This window comes from Siphateles boraxobius, unplaced genomic scaffold (genome assembly GCF_051911475.1).
Source record: "Siphateles boraxobius isolate OS27281-9 unplaced genomic scaffold, OSU_SipBor_1 31, whole genome shotgun sequence".
Lineage (NCBI taxonomy): Eukaryota > Metazoa > Chordata > Actinopteri > Cypriniformes > Leuciscidae > Siphateles > Siphateles boraxobius.
Genome location: NW_027508931.1, coordinates 301,627 through 317,296, shown reverse-complemented (window position 1 = coordinate 317,296; position 15,670 = coordinate 301,627). Strand labels below are relative to the sequence as shown.

At 37.7% G+C, this 15,670-nt stretch overlaps 1 protein-coding gene across 6 annotated transcripts in view; it reads left to right on the top strand.

Moving 5' to 3' along the window:
• The window catches only part of cbfb (core-binding factor subunit beta), a 42,894-nt gene extending 27,594 nt beyond the window's left edge, over positions 1 to 15,300 (top strand). Inside the window, exons 4-8 of one of the 6 annotated variants that reach the window (XM_077248770.1) lie at positions 5,890 to 6,006; positions 6,112 to 6,207; positions 8,292 to 8,330; positions 8,631 to 8,678; positions 12,916 to 15,300. In XM_077248770.1, coding sequence (XP_077104885.1) covers positions 5,890 to 6,006; positions 6,112 to 6,207; positions 8,292 to 8,330; positions 8,631 to 8,660 — 282 coding nt within the window. In that variant the 3' untranslated portion in view covers positions 8,661 to 8,678; positions 12,916 to 15,300. Of the gene's footprint in view, positions 1 to 5,889; positions 6,007 to 6,111; positions 6,208 to 8,291; positions 8,391 to 8,630; positions 8,679 to 12,915 lie in introns of those variants that run through there. The other 5 variants (XM_077248774.1, XM_077248773.1, XM_077248769.1 and 2 more) reach the window with 5 other exon arrangements.
• Positions 15,301 to 15,670: the final 370 nt, after the last annotated feature.

Here is a 15,670-nt window from a genome sequence, read left to right as displayed (position 1 = left end):
AGAACATGTTCAGACCGCTCTCTCTGACTGCGCTTATTGTGTTTGTAAGAAAGAGAAAGACTTTGATGTCGCTCTGACTCAGTCATGGCACAGTGACTCAGACAAAAGACATCAGTGAGACCCACATTTTTAAAGCGCTACAGGTACGAGGTCTGTTTACTTAATTTAAGAATATCAAAGAGAGGCAGACACAGAGGAAAAGACAGCGATATAAAAGGCAGGGGAGAAAGAGATTGATGAACAGATGCATGTAAACCCGTCTGTCTTGTCTGGGACCTTTAGGCTGTGTGCAGGTCCCGGGATTGTTTTGGCTGTCTGAATCAAAAGCTTCCATGGCTAAATTCAATCCCAGTGTTTACTCGCTCACTCGCACCCCCTCCCGCTTCTGCTCAGCTCCACAAACACACACAGATCCTCTGTGTCTTATCCGTACAGCTGCCCCACCCAGCACCGTCGTCTACTGTACCTCCAGATTTGATACCTCTCACACGTTCATTTGTTAAATATGGCCCATGGTCTTCAGTGAGCACAGATTGTAGACTTTAGAAGGTGGTTGTAGTGTTTCCTGAACTAAAAATTTGCCCCATTTACTTTGCTAATACATATTCCTGGTCTTAGTGTAAATATTCAGTGCATATTATTCCACAGAAAAAAAAAATAGATTTGTTTAATTTTATGTTGTGACTCTTCATATTCATAGATTTTAGGAAATTTTACTATAATGGGATGTTTTAGTAGATGAAAATAAAATTTTAGTTGGTGATAATGCGCAACATGAAGCTTTGAAAGATGTACAAGTTTAGGGTTAATAAGATTTGAAAATGAAAAAAGTGACAGTCAAGACTTTTACATAGTTAAAAAAAATATCTCTTTGTGAATAAGTGCCATTCTTTTAAGCTTGCTATTCATCAAAAAAAACTGCAAAAAATGTATCACAGTTTATACAAAAATATTAAGCAGCACTAAAGACCAGAGTAATAGCTCCTGAAAATTCAGCTTTGGCATCACAGGAATAAATTACATTTAAAATATTACAAAAGAAAACAACATTTGTTGTAATAACGTAATATGTAATGCAATGTATGCAACAAATGGCGTAGAAACATTTCACAATATTACTGTTTTTACTGTACTTTTTATCAAACAATTGCAGTCTTGGTGAGCATAAGAGACTTATTTTCAAAAACATTACAAATCTTTCCAACCCCAAACTTTTGAAAGGTAGTGTGTGAACATGTACAAATATGTTTTTTTTGTTATATATATAAAATATCTTGCTCTTCTTCTGAATGGGTGTTTCTACCGCAATCTTTCTTTCGGTCTGGCTCCAATCTGGTATGTATCTCCCACTTTTCCCAATCTAATCAATTCCCGATGGATAAAAATCAAGTCCCACCCAACATACATCACAATGAAAATACATCGCATTACACAAGCAAAATAGGTTGCAAATGGCAATTCATGTTGACTTTAACTATGAATGAAAGGTCTGCAGTCTTCCTTGGGGAACTACTTTAGGACCGAACATCCCTAACACATAAACAGTTCACACACACACACACACACACACACACACACACACACACACACACACACACACACACACACACACACACACACACACACACACACACACACACACACACACACACACACACACACACACACACACACACACACACACACACACACACACACACACACACACACAAGTGAACCATGACCTGAGTGTAACTACCCATCCATCCCAGCTCTTTTACCTGGGTCATCAGTGATCCTCAGGGGGTGGCTTGACAACTCATCACCTCCTAGAAATACCCAATGAAAAACAGCAGAGGAAGAGAGCAAGAGAACTGCTTTTCTCATATGTCTGCATTGTTGGTTGGGCTCCAATGAAAACTGTGTGTTTAGGCTGATGGAGTTATGAATGTTCTTTCTGGATAAAGCCCAGGAAGGCTTTTTAAATATGTTTTTAATGGCTATAAGGCCTGTATTTGTTGGGAGAAGAAACTGTTTGAGTTGGACAGATGAGAGAAAAAAGAATCCGAAATGATAAAAATACATGTAGGTTCAGATTCGTATTCATCTTTTATTTCAGATGTATGGCCCATTGTTCCACGCTTCTCAGAAATGGATGATTTTTCTTTCGTCCCTCCTAGATATTATATTTCAGCTATGTTTGGAATGCTTTTTTGATTCCTCAGCACTTTGTTTTAAATGTGCTCTTTAATTACACTGTAAACACTTACTAGCATTATCTCTACATGAGTATTCATGACCCTGCATCTTTAAGTTAAATCACAGTGTGGCTAAGGATATGATTTCAGTCAGACCGTTGACTCGTGGGCTTCACTGATGTTTAGATAAACTGCTACAGAACTGAGCAGGCTTTATTTTTCCTACCTGTGTTTTACTGCTGAGGGGGACACAGATCACAGCCAATGGCACATCCTGTAAGGAAACATGGGGAAGGAGTTTCAGGAGGGCAGGTGGGGGTGGAAGAGGCACACGGAGCTGTTCTTGGGAAACGGTTCCAGAGAGGTTTTTAGAAAGGGAACATAGTCAGAAAAGCCCTTCACTGCTGACAGGAAAGCAGCCGTTTCCTCAGGTGTGAAAATACTCATGTTTTTTCATATCACTTTTTTGGACTGATGTTTTTACATCAGTGGTGGATATTCACATGGAAATACTTTAAAAAAAATATTGATGCCTGGTTTCACAGACAAGGCTTAAGCCTAGTCCCAGACTAAAATGCATATATCTTAAAATATGGCACTGCCATTGTTTTGTCTCAAGATGCACACCAGTATGTTTTTTTCTAAGGCACGTTTATAAAAGCTACTTAAAGGGTAACAAAACACTAAAACAACTTTTTTTAGTTAATGAACTGTAAGAATGGAGCTTCATAAATGCTGTTCATTGATTCAAGTACATTTTTTGACATTTGGGTTTAAAGTGTTTTAATTCTACAATATATGGTTTAAAAATGTCTGAGTGCTGCCCTCTTCAGGTTGAACGGTGGCTACTGCAGTTGAATTTTCCTATTGGAAGTTGTGGTACCCTCTGACATCACTGAGGATACCAGCTAACCACGCCCTTGCCTACAGAGAGATGCTCAGGAGCACATTTTTCTTAATAATCTTCTCTCGTCACTAACCTGGGATTCAGGATAGAAATAACATGAGCAGACCCAGATCATTTATGGAAACTAATCTGGAAACATGGATCATTCCAATATCATCATTGATGTAACCATGACCACGTTGACTCACGTTTATAACATCAATCCTGTATTTTGAAAGTCTACGAACATTGATGAACTGCAACAACTGTGACAATGATATAATTAAATATAGGCCATTCACATTTATTTACAAAAAGTCGTAAAAGTATAGTAACAAAATGAAAAAAGTGGACTTCAGGAAAAATAAATAAAATGCTATTAAATTTGCCTTTAACAGTCTTCAAATTTACAGCTTGTAGTATCAGCCACGTTGCACAGTTAGCAATAAGATGTTTTAGGTTGACAAGGTGATTGTTTATTTGAATTCACGTAAATTTTGAATGGCAGATTTATCACTTCTCATCTATGTTATGGTATATGATGTTTAGTGTAACAGTCATGCGATTAACTGTCTATATACACAACCGTATAAAAGCTTGGAGTCAGCAACATTTACCTGTGTATGTGCGTGTATATTACTGTGTGTGTGTATATATATATATATATATTACATATATGTCTGTATACACACACACATTATATATATAAATATAATAATATATAAACACATATTATGTAAACAAAAACTTATATGCTATGTGATTAATCACGATTAATCAATTTGACAGAGAAAAAAATACAACATGGTTATTTAAAAATCGTAATAATAATTCACAGTATTATTTATTTTTATTGTAGTTTTGATCATATAAATGCACCATGGGGATCATAAGAGACTTCTTTGTGTAGTGTATATTTATTAAACCATGTACTTTTTTTCTCGAATAGGAAAGTTAGTGTTTGATAAATGAATTGGTGAGCTATATTTATGCCAGGCGACATTCACATCGATGTGGTGAATTTAGTGAGTATGAAACCAGGGCAGACAGCAGTTCACCCTCTGAACTGAATCCAAAAGCAGTTCCTCCACACACACAGATACACTCAGATGCTTAAAGGACGGCAGTAAAGTCAGACAAAGCTCATGTTGTGTCTGCTTTGGCGGAGTGTGTTTGTCTGGCAGGTCGCTCCAGCAGTCACCAGCGCCCAGTGGGGGACTTTGAGTATCCAACAACACACCGCAGTGTTCCTGTGTTTCTCGACTTTTTTGGAGCAGCACGGTGGAAAATTCGCTCTTATTTGGTGACTCGGGTGGCTCGTTGGTTTTGGCGGGTAACGCTGAGGATACCTGAGGATGCATATGCGAATGCATTTATAGCTGGCCTCTTTCACTGCAGTTACAGAAATAAACAGCACCCACAGACCGACAGACTGCACACTTTTGTCTCAGCCTGGATTCCTCAGTGGCAGAGATGTGATATTCCTGTGGCTCCGAGCCAGACAGACAGTCATATACCCCTGTCTCCACATTCTCAACATCTCTCTCACTCTTTGTCCACCTTGTCTTATTCATAGTCCCACCCATCATCTGAGTCTCACACACGGATGCAATCATGTGCTCGCCTGCGCTGCCGTGTGCACTCGTTGGCCATGCTCAGTATAAATAAATTCAGACAGGCTTTGCCTGTCTCTGCATCGGTGTACCCTTACTCTCTACTACGCTGGCCTCTATAAATAAACACTCTCATCGCAGGAAGCAAACATTGGAGGCTGTCCTACAGACATTGGCTGGGCTGAGACTGAGATAGGACAGAAAAAATTGTAATGGTTAAATGTTTATATATGTATGTCCAGTTTTGAGGGTGTTCCCAGAAGTGACTTCCACTGAACAGCTCACAAAGTGTTTTACAATTCAAATGAACCATTGTACAGCCAGGTGTGACGTTGAGAGGGGGTTTTCATAAGCGGATACAACTGTGGAGTAGGTTGTTATAGCATTTCACCTGTTCCAAGCGCTTGTTGTGTCTGTGTAGGTGGAGAAGATGGATTTACTGGAGAGTTAATTATATCTGTAGTATCTTGTAGTTGTTAGATGAATCAGTGACACAAAAAGAGAAAAGAAAAGACCTTTTAAAAAACAAGTTTAAAATGCATGGGCCAAATTCCATTTTCAAAAAAAGTTTACATTTAATGGTTCTGAAAATGTCAGCATAAATTTTTATACCTTCATAATACAAATATAAGTATAAATGTAAGAAAAAAAAGTATTTATCATATAGTATTTATCATTAGTATTATCATATATAAATTATGTTTTTGTTTGTTTGTTTTTGGGGAAATTACATTACAACAAAAAACCTTTGAATCGGCATACATTGACTTTTGCAGTTATGATGTCATTGTCTGTTTTGGTTTGTTTTCCTGCATGTTTGCTTTTTTCATGTTCTGTTTTAAATTTACTTTTATATAATATTTTAATAAAATAGCTTTATTGTGGGGGGAGGGGGTAATATATAATAAAACATTGTGCCATACTACTCAATATGTTTTTCCCCCTCAAACATTTCATTTTTTTAATATAAGAATGAATCATTTTAATTGTAAATTGAATACTCCAGATCCAGACTAAACAAATGAGATGTCACCCGGCAATTAGGACATTTTTCCAAAATTCTTCCAATTTCCCTTCTAAATCTGCTCAGAAAATGCAACACATTCGACAGATTCCATCTCATTTTTCTTTTTATTATTGTTGTTGTTGTTATTGTGCTGGTGTGTGTATGTGATAATACTCATAATAACTAAGTGTGTGTGCCTGTGTGCAGGTGTACCTGAAGGCTCCTATGATCCTGAATGGAGTGTGTGTGATCTGGAAAGGATGGATTGATCTTCAGCGTCTGGATGGGATGGGTTGTCTGGAATATGATGATGAGAGAGCACAGGTACAGATAAACCACATTGTGCTGTCAAACTGCCTCTTGTTCCTTATGTGCATGAGAAATGACTTACCGCCGCCTGGCTTCCTGTCTTTTTGTGTGTTTATACAGCAGGAGGATGCTCTAGCCCAAGCAGCCTTTGAGGAAGCCCGCAGAAGGACTCGTGATTTTGAGGACAGGGATCGCTCGCACCGTGAGGACCTGGAGGTGAGAGCTGGAGTGAGTGAGGATGTGTGTATGAGTGTGAGTTTCAATCAGTTAGTGCATGCTTAAAGTCTTTTTATTTTATTTTAGTTGTAACGGAGCTCAGTAGGTCTTAGTTTGTGTGTGTGTGTGTTCATGTGTTTTCCACTTGTGCATGTACAATACTTCTGTATGTGCTTTTTTTGCATAATCCTTACCTAATTCCTCTTGCTAATATTTTGATTGACAGCTACTACCAAAATATATGATGCTTTAAGGAGCAGTTCACTCAAAAATGTTTTAGTATCTCCTGAGCCGAGAGATGATAAAGCGGTGCCATCGGCATCTTTTCTTATGGGTCTAGCCAAAGTGGTTGAGTGAATCTCACAAAATCATGTCTAGATCAGATTTCATCCCATAATAGAAAAACATAATATTTTGCATAAAGACAATTAGGCCTTTTATTAGGACATTTCTGCATTGACACATTATTTATTCATGACAACTGAGCACATTTTCCCCAAAATATGTTATCATTGTAATGTATCCGGACATTTTACTTTTGAGGTTGTTGTTGTTTTTTGTTGTAATTCTAATTGTTCCTGATGATGATTCCAGTAAATAATATTTGTATGAACTATTGTATGGCAGTGCTTTTAATAAAATAAAAATCATAAAGGCAGAGCAAAGTAACATATAATGTATTTTTATTAATTAAACTTTTTTTATGCATTTTTCTACATTACAGTAATGGAAATATATATATATATATATTTTTTTTTATATTATTATGTACTTAAAGGTACAACATGTAAGAACTTTGTATCAGAACATCCAAAAACCACTTGCTCAGTGTTATATATTTCTTTCAATTGTGTACTTCCATTATCCTAAATGTTTCCAAAAATGTGTAAATTCAGAGAAGGTCACAATTTTAAAATTTTACTGCCATAGTAACCATGGTGACAGACGTGGACAACTGCGTAGTGCGTATCGTCTAGCGGGACGATGTTGTTGTTTCTCGTAAATCTCGAGAATCTCGTAAAATATTGACAGAGTCTGACAGCTGAGAATTTGTTCCATATCACAAGTAACCTTCTCTGTCTTATCTGTCGGTGTCAGTGTCCTCTTTGTCCACAATTTTTCTCTGCGTGAGAAAATGGATGTGTGGCGTGAGAGCGTGTGAAAATGGTCAATTGCGTGAGTCTCACGGTCAATGCGTGAGAGTTGGCAGCTTTACGCACTAAATCAAGCATAAACTTGTTTAAACTCTCAAGACAGACCTCACATCCCAAACCTCACAGCAATTGGCTGCCAACCGCGTTTTTCGCTTGATATTTGCATAAAGTCGAGAACTGCCTTCTCTGGTCCCCTGTCAATCCCAAAATGCACTGCGCGAACGTAAAGCTCGACTTCCATAGGAAGCCTCCAGGCTAGAAAGCTCTTGTCTGTTCTAGAAAGGATACGGATGTTCTTTTCGGATGTAGGTAACAATATTTAACAATTTATATGTATTTTTCATTTGATTGGTTCAACCGCCACCCGCCCGAATTTTATTAAAATATTATTTTTTGTCACGTCATCAGCCTGATCCACGGTTTATCCGCGGATCTCTAATCCATAAACATTATTTGTTTGATCCATCAGCATGAAAGCAAGTCCCATCATTCCGCTTATCACTGTGTCATCAACCCATGCCTTTGTTATTGTAAGAGGTTAGCGACCCCTAGCAGCGAATGAAAATTACATATTGTAGTTTTCATTTTCATGTTTTTTGTTGTTGTTCCTGATCTTGTTTTTGACCTTTACATTTTTTTATTAAATCTAAAGAATTTCATTAATTCTAAAAGTCATGTAAGAAATGGCTAAAAAATCATTTTAACATGAAAGTTACTGTCTCTAAAATTATTTTACTTTGCCATTTGTAAATCAAAAAAGGTAGTTGTAAATTATGTTTCCTTTCAAAATTGCTCTGCAGGAACAGGTAAATAATTGCCACCTCAAATCATTTCTGTCTGTTTCCTGTTCCCTGCATGTTTTGAGTGCTCTTGACGTAGCTAAACAGCTTGTCTGGGGTAATACTGATTTGATCACTTGTCATTTAGCAGATGCCGATGGCACAGCTCAGTCATATAATAACTCAGGAGGTAAGACAACAATTTAGGATTTTATGTAGTGAACTGCTGCCTTGATTTTCTATTTACTATAAATGATTCAGAACAAAAGCATAATAAAGGAGGACGTGTGTGTTTCTTAGTATTTTGTATGTATGCATGCATAAATGTAATCCATGTGAGTTTGTGTACGTGTAAGCTATTGAAGTCCTTAACTTGTTTGCTCATGGCTTAGTGCATGGAGTGTCTCTGCATTGTAAGTCTTCAACTATAATCATTCTACAATCAATCAAAACTGCGCTCTTAAGATGAAAACCAAATTGTGTTTTTTAGGACCCTGTGGCATCAAAAATCTGGGACTGATGGCCTTCAAGGACCAGGGTCTGTCTCCTCTGCTTCTCTCTATCCTTGTGTCATGCACTAAACCGTGTCTGTGTCTGTAAGTGTGTGAACACGAGTGTGTATTTCACAAGAGCATGTGCATGAAAGAGCACCTCTGTGTCTTTATGTGTTCTTCTGTGTGCATCTACTGTGTCTATATGTGTTAGTAGGTAGCATACATGTAGGTGTGTGTAAGTGGGAATTCAGGCTTCTATAAGCAACTTTGGGTCTTATACCGCAAGTGCAAAAAACATTACCGGCTCGAGAGACCCCCAGCTCGCTCTTCTTAGACCTCTGTAATGGAGACCAGACTTCCATCCCAAGATTCCTCACTGCCCCACCCACCCACTCCCCTGCTGCAAAGCCCTCTGGGAGCTCTCAGGCACAGCTTGGCAGCACATGACCAGAAAGATTCCCCTTATGAACCGCCGCCTTTATATTCCTCCCTCCTAATCTACACCCTCAGGCGTTCCTTTACACACTCTTCATCCACTCTTCCAAAATCAATCACGCCAAGGTCTCTTTTTTAAATAGATCTGGCTGCTTATGAAAATCAAATTTCTTACTCATTGCAGTCAGGCGATCTGTGACTCACGGGCCAAATATTTTTCCCTCAAAGCTCAAAGTCACTGTGAGTGGTGGAAAATGAAACCCTGTAATTATTCTATAATTCATGCTTTCTCATCCCAGCAGTGTGGAGTCTGATCCTCGTTCGGAGCTTGTTTTTCGAGCTGCCCGGTTCGGTCGGCTTTATTTTGGAAAGCGAATAATCCTAGAGCATGGATCGAACCTCAAGCCTTCACTCTACATACGACGCTCGCATAGCTGTGGTCAAACTCCATCATCTGTAATTGAATAAAAACCAGAACAATAGCAGTCTGCATCTGCAGAAAGACAGTGTTTTCTGGGAAAGTGGGCCAGGTTTGTTTTAAAAGGCGAACAATGCATTTAGAGACTTCAAAATCACTTAAGACCTCACTGGAAAAGAGACAAAGGGGAACATTCGCTCTGCGTACGCACTTATTTGTCCTCTGTCTTAATGCGGTTCCGTCACTGTTTGTGTACGCAGGGAGTCCAAGGGGGCGAATCAAAGCTGAAAGATATCGAAGAGGGTAATGGCCTTCTGCGTGATAGATGGTAAAGAGATGGATGAAAAATAGATAGGCCATTTTTCATGAAACCCAGGCCTTTACTGCAGGTGGGATTAGAGGATGAGTGATGTTGGGCCAGTGAAAGTATTAATATATCATTAGTATTGATCTTTTTCATTAGCAGCGCTGTCTGCCCAGCAGAATCTAAGCACTATTGACTTGTGGTACAGGAGAGTGCTTCAGCTGGGCTCCGTATGATCGATGCTTCGTCCTCTCATCCACACAAACGTGCTTTTTCAAAGCTTAAATACTAAGCAGCAACCATAAAAATGCTTTTTGTGCTTTATAAAGCCCTAAAGATATATATGGCATCCTCTGCAGTTTGATTTGTGCTCTTATTTTTGCCCAGCATTTAGGTTATTTATTGCCCTGCTGAAAACAACATCTTAAACTCAAACCTAAACTGGTTTGTTGGTCCAACCTGGTCTGGTCAGCCTGGTGTGTTGACTGGTATTTTTCAGCTGGTTAAGGTGGTAGACCATCTGGCCACCCAGCTAAACAACTTAAGAGACCAGTTGAAATCAGCTAAGACCAACAAACCAGCTTATGATGGTTTAAGCTTTGTGAAGCATTGTTGTGTCACCTTTCACATTTGTTTAAAAATATAAAAAAACATATCAAATAATTAGTGCTGTCAACTAGGTTAAAGGGACATTGTGTAGGAATTTCTCCCATCTAGCGGTGAAATTGTATTTTGCATTCAGACGAACTGTTCTCTTTCCACCGCCTCGCTTTTTCAAATGCGTGTTGCATCTACGGTAGCTATTATATACCAAAAAGCTTTGACAACATGTCTTCTAATAGTACTTTGTCTAGTTTTCTTTCGGGTGAACAGGTTTGTTATTTCAAACAAACTGCAACTTGACACAACGAACAAACAAATGTTACCGTATGAATAATAACAGTGCAATGCAGCCTTTTAAACTTGCCGGGGCAGTGACAAGCGCCTCTCACTGCTCTGCTCCTCCGTTTCTGCTTCTTTCAGTCACGTGACGCTGACTCTGAATGAAAACGCGTTGTGGAAACGCGTCGGCCTAGTACTTTTTTACCCTCTCTGCTATTATAGTTTTTCAAGATGGCGGAACGACATGGAAGCCTCCGTGGACCTACCCGTCACATGTATATAAGGATAATAAATTCTTTGTTTACGAGGATAAGTCAGATAATTGGCAGAGGTATTTGTACACCATTTAGGACATATTTATGTATAAAAATATTGATATTGATATTGATAATAAAATACCTAAAAAACTACACATAGTCCCTTTAATTTTTACTTAATCGCATATAACATAAAAGTTTGTGTTTGCATAATATATGTGTGTATATATATATATTATTATATATATATATTTTATATACGTAAATCTCTATGTGTGTATATACTGTATATATATGTTTATATATACGCACATATATTATGTAAGCACAAACTTATGTTAGATTCGATTAATTGTGATTAATCGATCTGACAGCACTAAAAAAATACAATGTTATAAATAATATTATAAAAATTATATATTCTTTTTATATTATTTATATTTAATATTATTTATAAAATAAAGTTTGGGAGCGGTGTGATTGTTTTGGATCAAAACTACAGTAAAAACAATAATAATGTGAATTATTATTATTATTGTTACAATTTAAAATATCAATTAAAACATCAGTGTTGAAAACAGTTGTGCTGCTTAGTTTTTTTTTTGGGAAAATCGTGATCATTTTTTTCAGGATTCTTTGATGAATAAAAAAAGTTCAAAAGATCAGCATTTATTTAAAATAGAAATCTTTTGTAACATTATAAATGTCTTTACTGTCACACACGCACAATTTAATGTCCTTGTTGAATAAAAGTATTAATTTCTTAAAAAACAAATATCTAATTGATCTCAAACTTAGTGGATAAATAACAAGCAGCGCATTACTAGACAAATACATTTAATTCTGCAGTTCACCAAAATTGTCAACAGCTAGATAATGCTTATTATTTACAGTGCGTCAGTGCACCAGAGTGCTTTGTGCTGTGCGTATGACAGCTATAACAGCTTGATCTGTTAATGGATACGCTTAAAGATGGGATTCCCAGGCGTTGGGTCGAGTAAAAACAGCATTGCGTAGCTCAAGGGTTAGAGCGTGCTATAATCGCCGCTTCCATGGATGATGACCTCACACTATATGAGATACACTGTCTGCCTCTTCGTCTATCTTTCTCTCACCGTCTGCCTGTCTGTCTGTCTGTCTGTCTGTGCTCAGACATCTATGCCAGGGAGAGATTTAGACGTAGGCACATAAACATATGTATCTGTGACAAGGCCATCAGTCATATCTTTATTTTTAAAGTTAGTGATTTGAAGACTTCCCCCTGACTAATGACTAATGTCTGCCACTTCAACCAAAAAAAGCAGCTCAATTTTTAGCGTCCAGAATGAAGTTGATCTCTGCTGTCCTCTGCTGGGCACGGAAAGCAATCGCATGTGGGCTGCAAACTTTTCTACTCATCCAGTGTTTGTTTGTAGATTGAGAACTAACATGTCAGAAAATAACTGTACTCTGTCTCTGTCCTGGTGTGTGTGTTAAGCAGGCTTTTCACAGTGTTTTGCTACATATCCTAATTTACTATGGGATTCTTAAGATTAATAGCCTACATTTTTTGATCATTTAAAGTTTCAAATGGCCAAATATCAAATTTTTTGTTCCCTTTATTCAGTATATAGTCACATTGAATTTATGCAGTTTGTCATTATAAACAAAGTAATTTATTACATGACTCAAATAAAAGTTTTTCCACCTGAAAAATAAATGGCAATATTAAATGAAAGTAATGTTTGTAAATCATATGTCTATAATTTCCAGAGAGATCTAAAGATCCTGAACTGTTAATATCTGACTCTGTTATTGTATATGCAATTGCATGTGGGCTGCAACCTTTTACTCTTATCATGTTTCTAGTTTGAGAACTAACATGTCAGCGGGTCAATCACAGCACAACCATTTTAACTGTATTTCTGTCTCTGTCCCGGTTTGTTTGTTGGGGTGCGTGGGTGTTTGTGCACGTATTTGCATGTGTGATTGTGTGTGTGACCCAGCCCAGGCGACAGCAGGACCCCAGCCCTGGCTCCAACATGGGCAACACTGATGATCACAAGATGCGCTAGCGGCATTCACCAAAGTGGGCAGGGGTGGGGTCACAAGACCTCCATCACCACTGCAATCTCATCTCCTGATGCCTTGTTTATCACAGGACAGACCAAGGTCCACACCAGTGGGGATTTTCGGGTGGGATGTTTGGGGAAACGGCCTGGTGAAGGGGCTGGGTGGGTTGGGCTGGGCTCAGAGATTCATTCGCATTTGATTCAGTCCCTCGTTTCCTCTTGGGATTTTTGCACTATGTGATACGTTCAGTTTAAGTCCCCCATATCGCCTTTCGGTATGCATGGTTTTCCTACCTATGTTTTCTCTTGTCCCCCCCCCCCCCCCCCCCCTATGCAAGGCATCTTATTTTGTCCTATTGTAATGAAATGGCATTTTTTTATTATTTTATTCGTATTGTGTGAAAGTCAGGATGTTTACTTTTGTATTTTCATTTCCTCTCTATATAAACATGTCTGTCTTTGTGCTACTGTACGTAGGAGAAGCTAGTAAATGTTGCTAGGTAGATTTGTGCAGTAGAATAGAACTTTTTTGATGTCTAAAAAGAAAAATCTAGAAAGAGGCTGCTGATGTTGTGGATGAGGAGGTCTTTTCTTCTCCATGTGCTCTGTCTTCCACTCTCTTCCTGTGACAGTCAGTTAAAACATGCTTCAAACAGCAGGAAGTGAATATTGAGGTCAGTGTTTGTGCGCTCTACACAAAATGAGAGTTTTTCACCCTACATCTGCTTGTTCTGTCATTAATGTCAATGTTCTACACATTTAGTTTGTTTTAAGCAAGCTTTTCATAGTGTTTTGCTACATATTCTAATTAACTCTGGACTTCTTAAAATTAATTTAAAAAAATTCAATCATTTCAAATAATTCTCCAAAATGGAGAAAGTTTCACTTCACTAAATATCACTTCTTCTTTCTTTTTTTTGCCACCTACATTATTCCAATTTCTTTTTTCATTGGATTTTAGTGATATTTTGACATGAAAACTCCTTTAATTAATAATATAAAACCACCATGGGAATTTAGGCAGTTGTTTGTCATTATAAACAATGCCATTTGCAATATATGCCAGATATGACTCAACCCAAGGAGACCCAAAGAATAAATGACAGTGATATTTGTAAATCATATATCAGTCACTTCCAGACAGATCTAAAGCTCCTGAACATTTAATATCTGACTCTGTTGTACTGTATATGCAAGTTTATATATCATGATTATATAATCATGAATTCACAGACCCTGTGATAGAATGTTATTTTCCACCAGGTCAAATAGTGCGTCCCCTTGTTGAAAGGTCCCGGTTTTGCCCCCTCCTTGAAGAAAGCCCTGTTTGAGATGGTGTAGTGTTTTGGGACAGTCAGTGTGGGTGGACGATGTTATTTCTTAAGGGAAAATTTCTGATAAACAGAAAAGTAAGTAGGGAAAGAAAGACTAGTTAGAAACCAATTGCTAAAGGTACTCTTTATCATAAATGAACAACAAATAAAAGCAATCATAAATTGACCTCTTCTTACAATTGATATTGTAAAATCAATGTTTAACATAATTTCGTCATTTCATGTGTATGTTTTTTGTTTTATTTACCACAGTCAGTGGGGTATTTAAGGGTCAAGAATTATTACTTGGGAGAGATGCTGAAGTCAGAAGGTACGCCCTACCTCTACCTTAAACCAAATATACACAAATGAGAGCTTATTTATAAAGAGCAAGTTCATGTTGTCTGAGTGTTGAGGGGAAGCTAATGCTGGTTTAGTAGAACGTTAAAGCTTTATATAGTTGGAGTGGGCTTTTATACCACACAATGGTCACAGACTGGGCACCAAGAGGTTATTTAGGTCTGGATATATTTTGAAGATGCCAAACCAGAGTCCACAAAACAGAATCCTGCTTTAATTTAATCCTGCAGATCAACTGTCTGCTTTCTAGGTGTGTCTTATGCTATCAAAGAAATACCCTTTGCTGGCCTTCTATTCGTTTCTCTCCCATCCCTTTACTTAATGCTGGCATTAAGGCAAAATACACACCAGGTAGTGGATGGTTCTTTTTTGAAATGAATTAATAAATAAAATGTTTATTTTCTTAATTGTTTTAAGCTATTGATGCAGGTATACCTCTGTTTCATTATCAGGTTCCGCTATGATGAAATGCGTATTTCTGTATTGATATTGCTTTCATTTTCCCCTTGGTCCCTTAAGGAACTGGGGATGCTTTTATATGGTCTTTGGTTTTAGCTCTTTTTCTGTTTTTAATTTTAAGCGAGGAGGACTGTTAACTGAAGTGTTATGTTTGATTTGTTTCTTAATAAACTGGTTACAAACCATATTCTCGCTCATTGTTGTGTGTGTTTGTGTGTGTGTGTGTGTGTGTGTGTGTGTGTGTGTGTGTGTGTGTGTGTGCGTGCGTGCGTGCGTGCGTGCGTTTATGTTTTTCATGCAGTCCAATGGCAAAATTATTTTTGTTTTCATTATTATTATTAACTAAAATTTAAAAATACATTTTAAAAAGGGTAACTCAAAAACATAACTTAGGGTAACTTAAAGGCAAGGGAGTGTAGGCAAGGGAGTGGTGAGCTGGTGCCTGCTTACGTCACGCAGTACCACAACTTCCAATTGGAAAATTCAACTCTAGGAGCCACCGTTCAACCTGAAGGCAGCAGCACTCAGACGTTTTTACACCATATTGTAGAATTAAA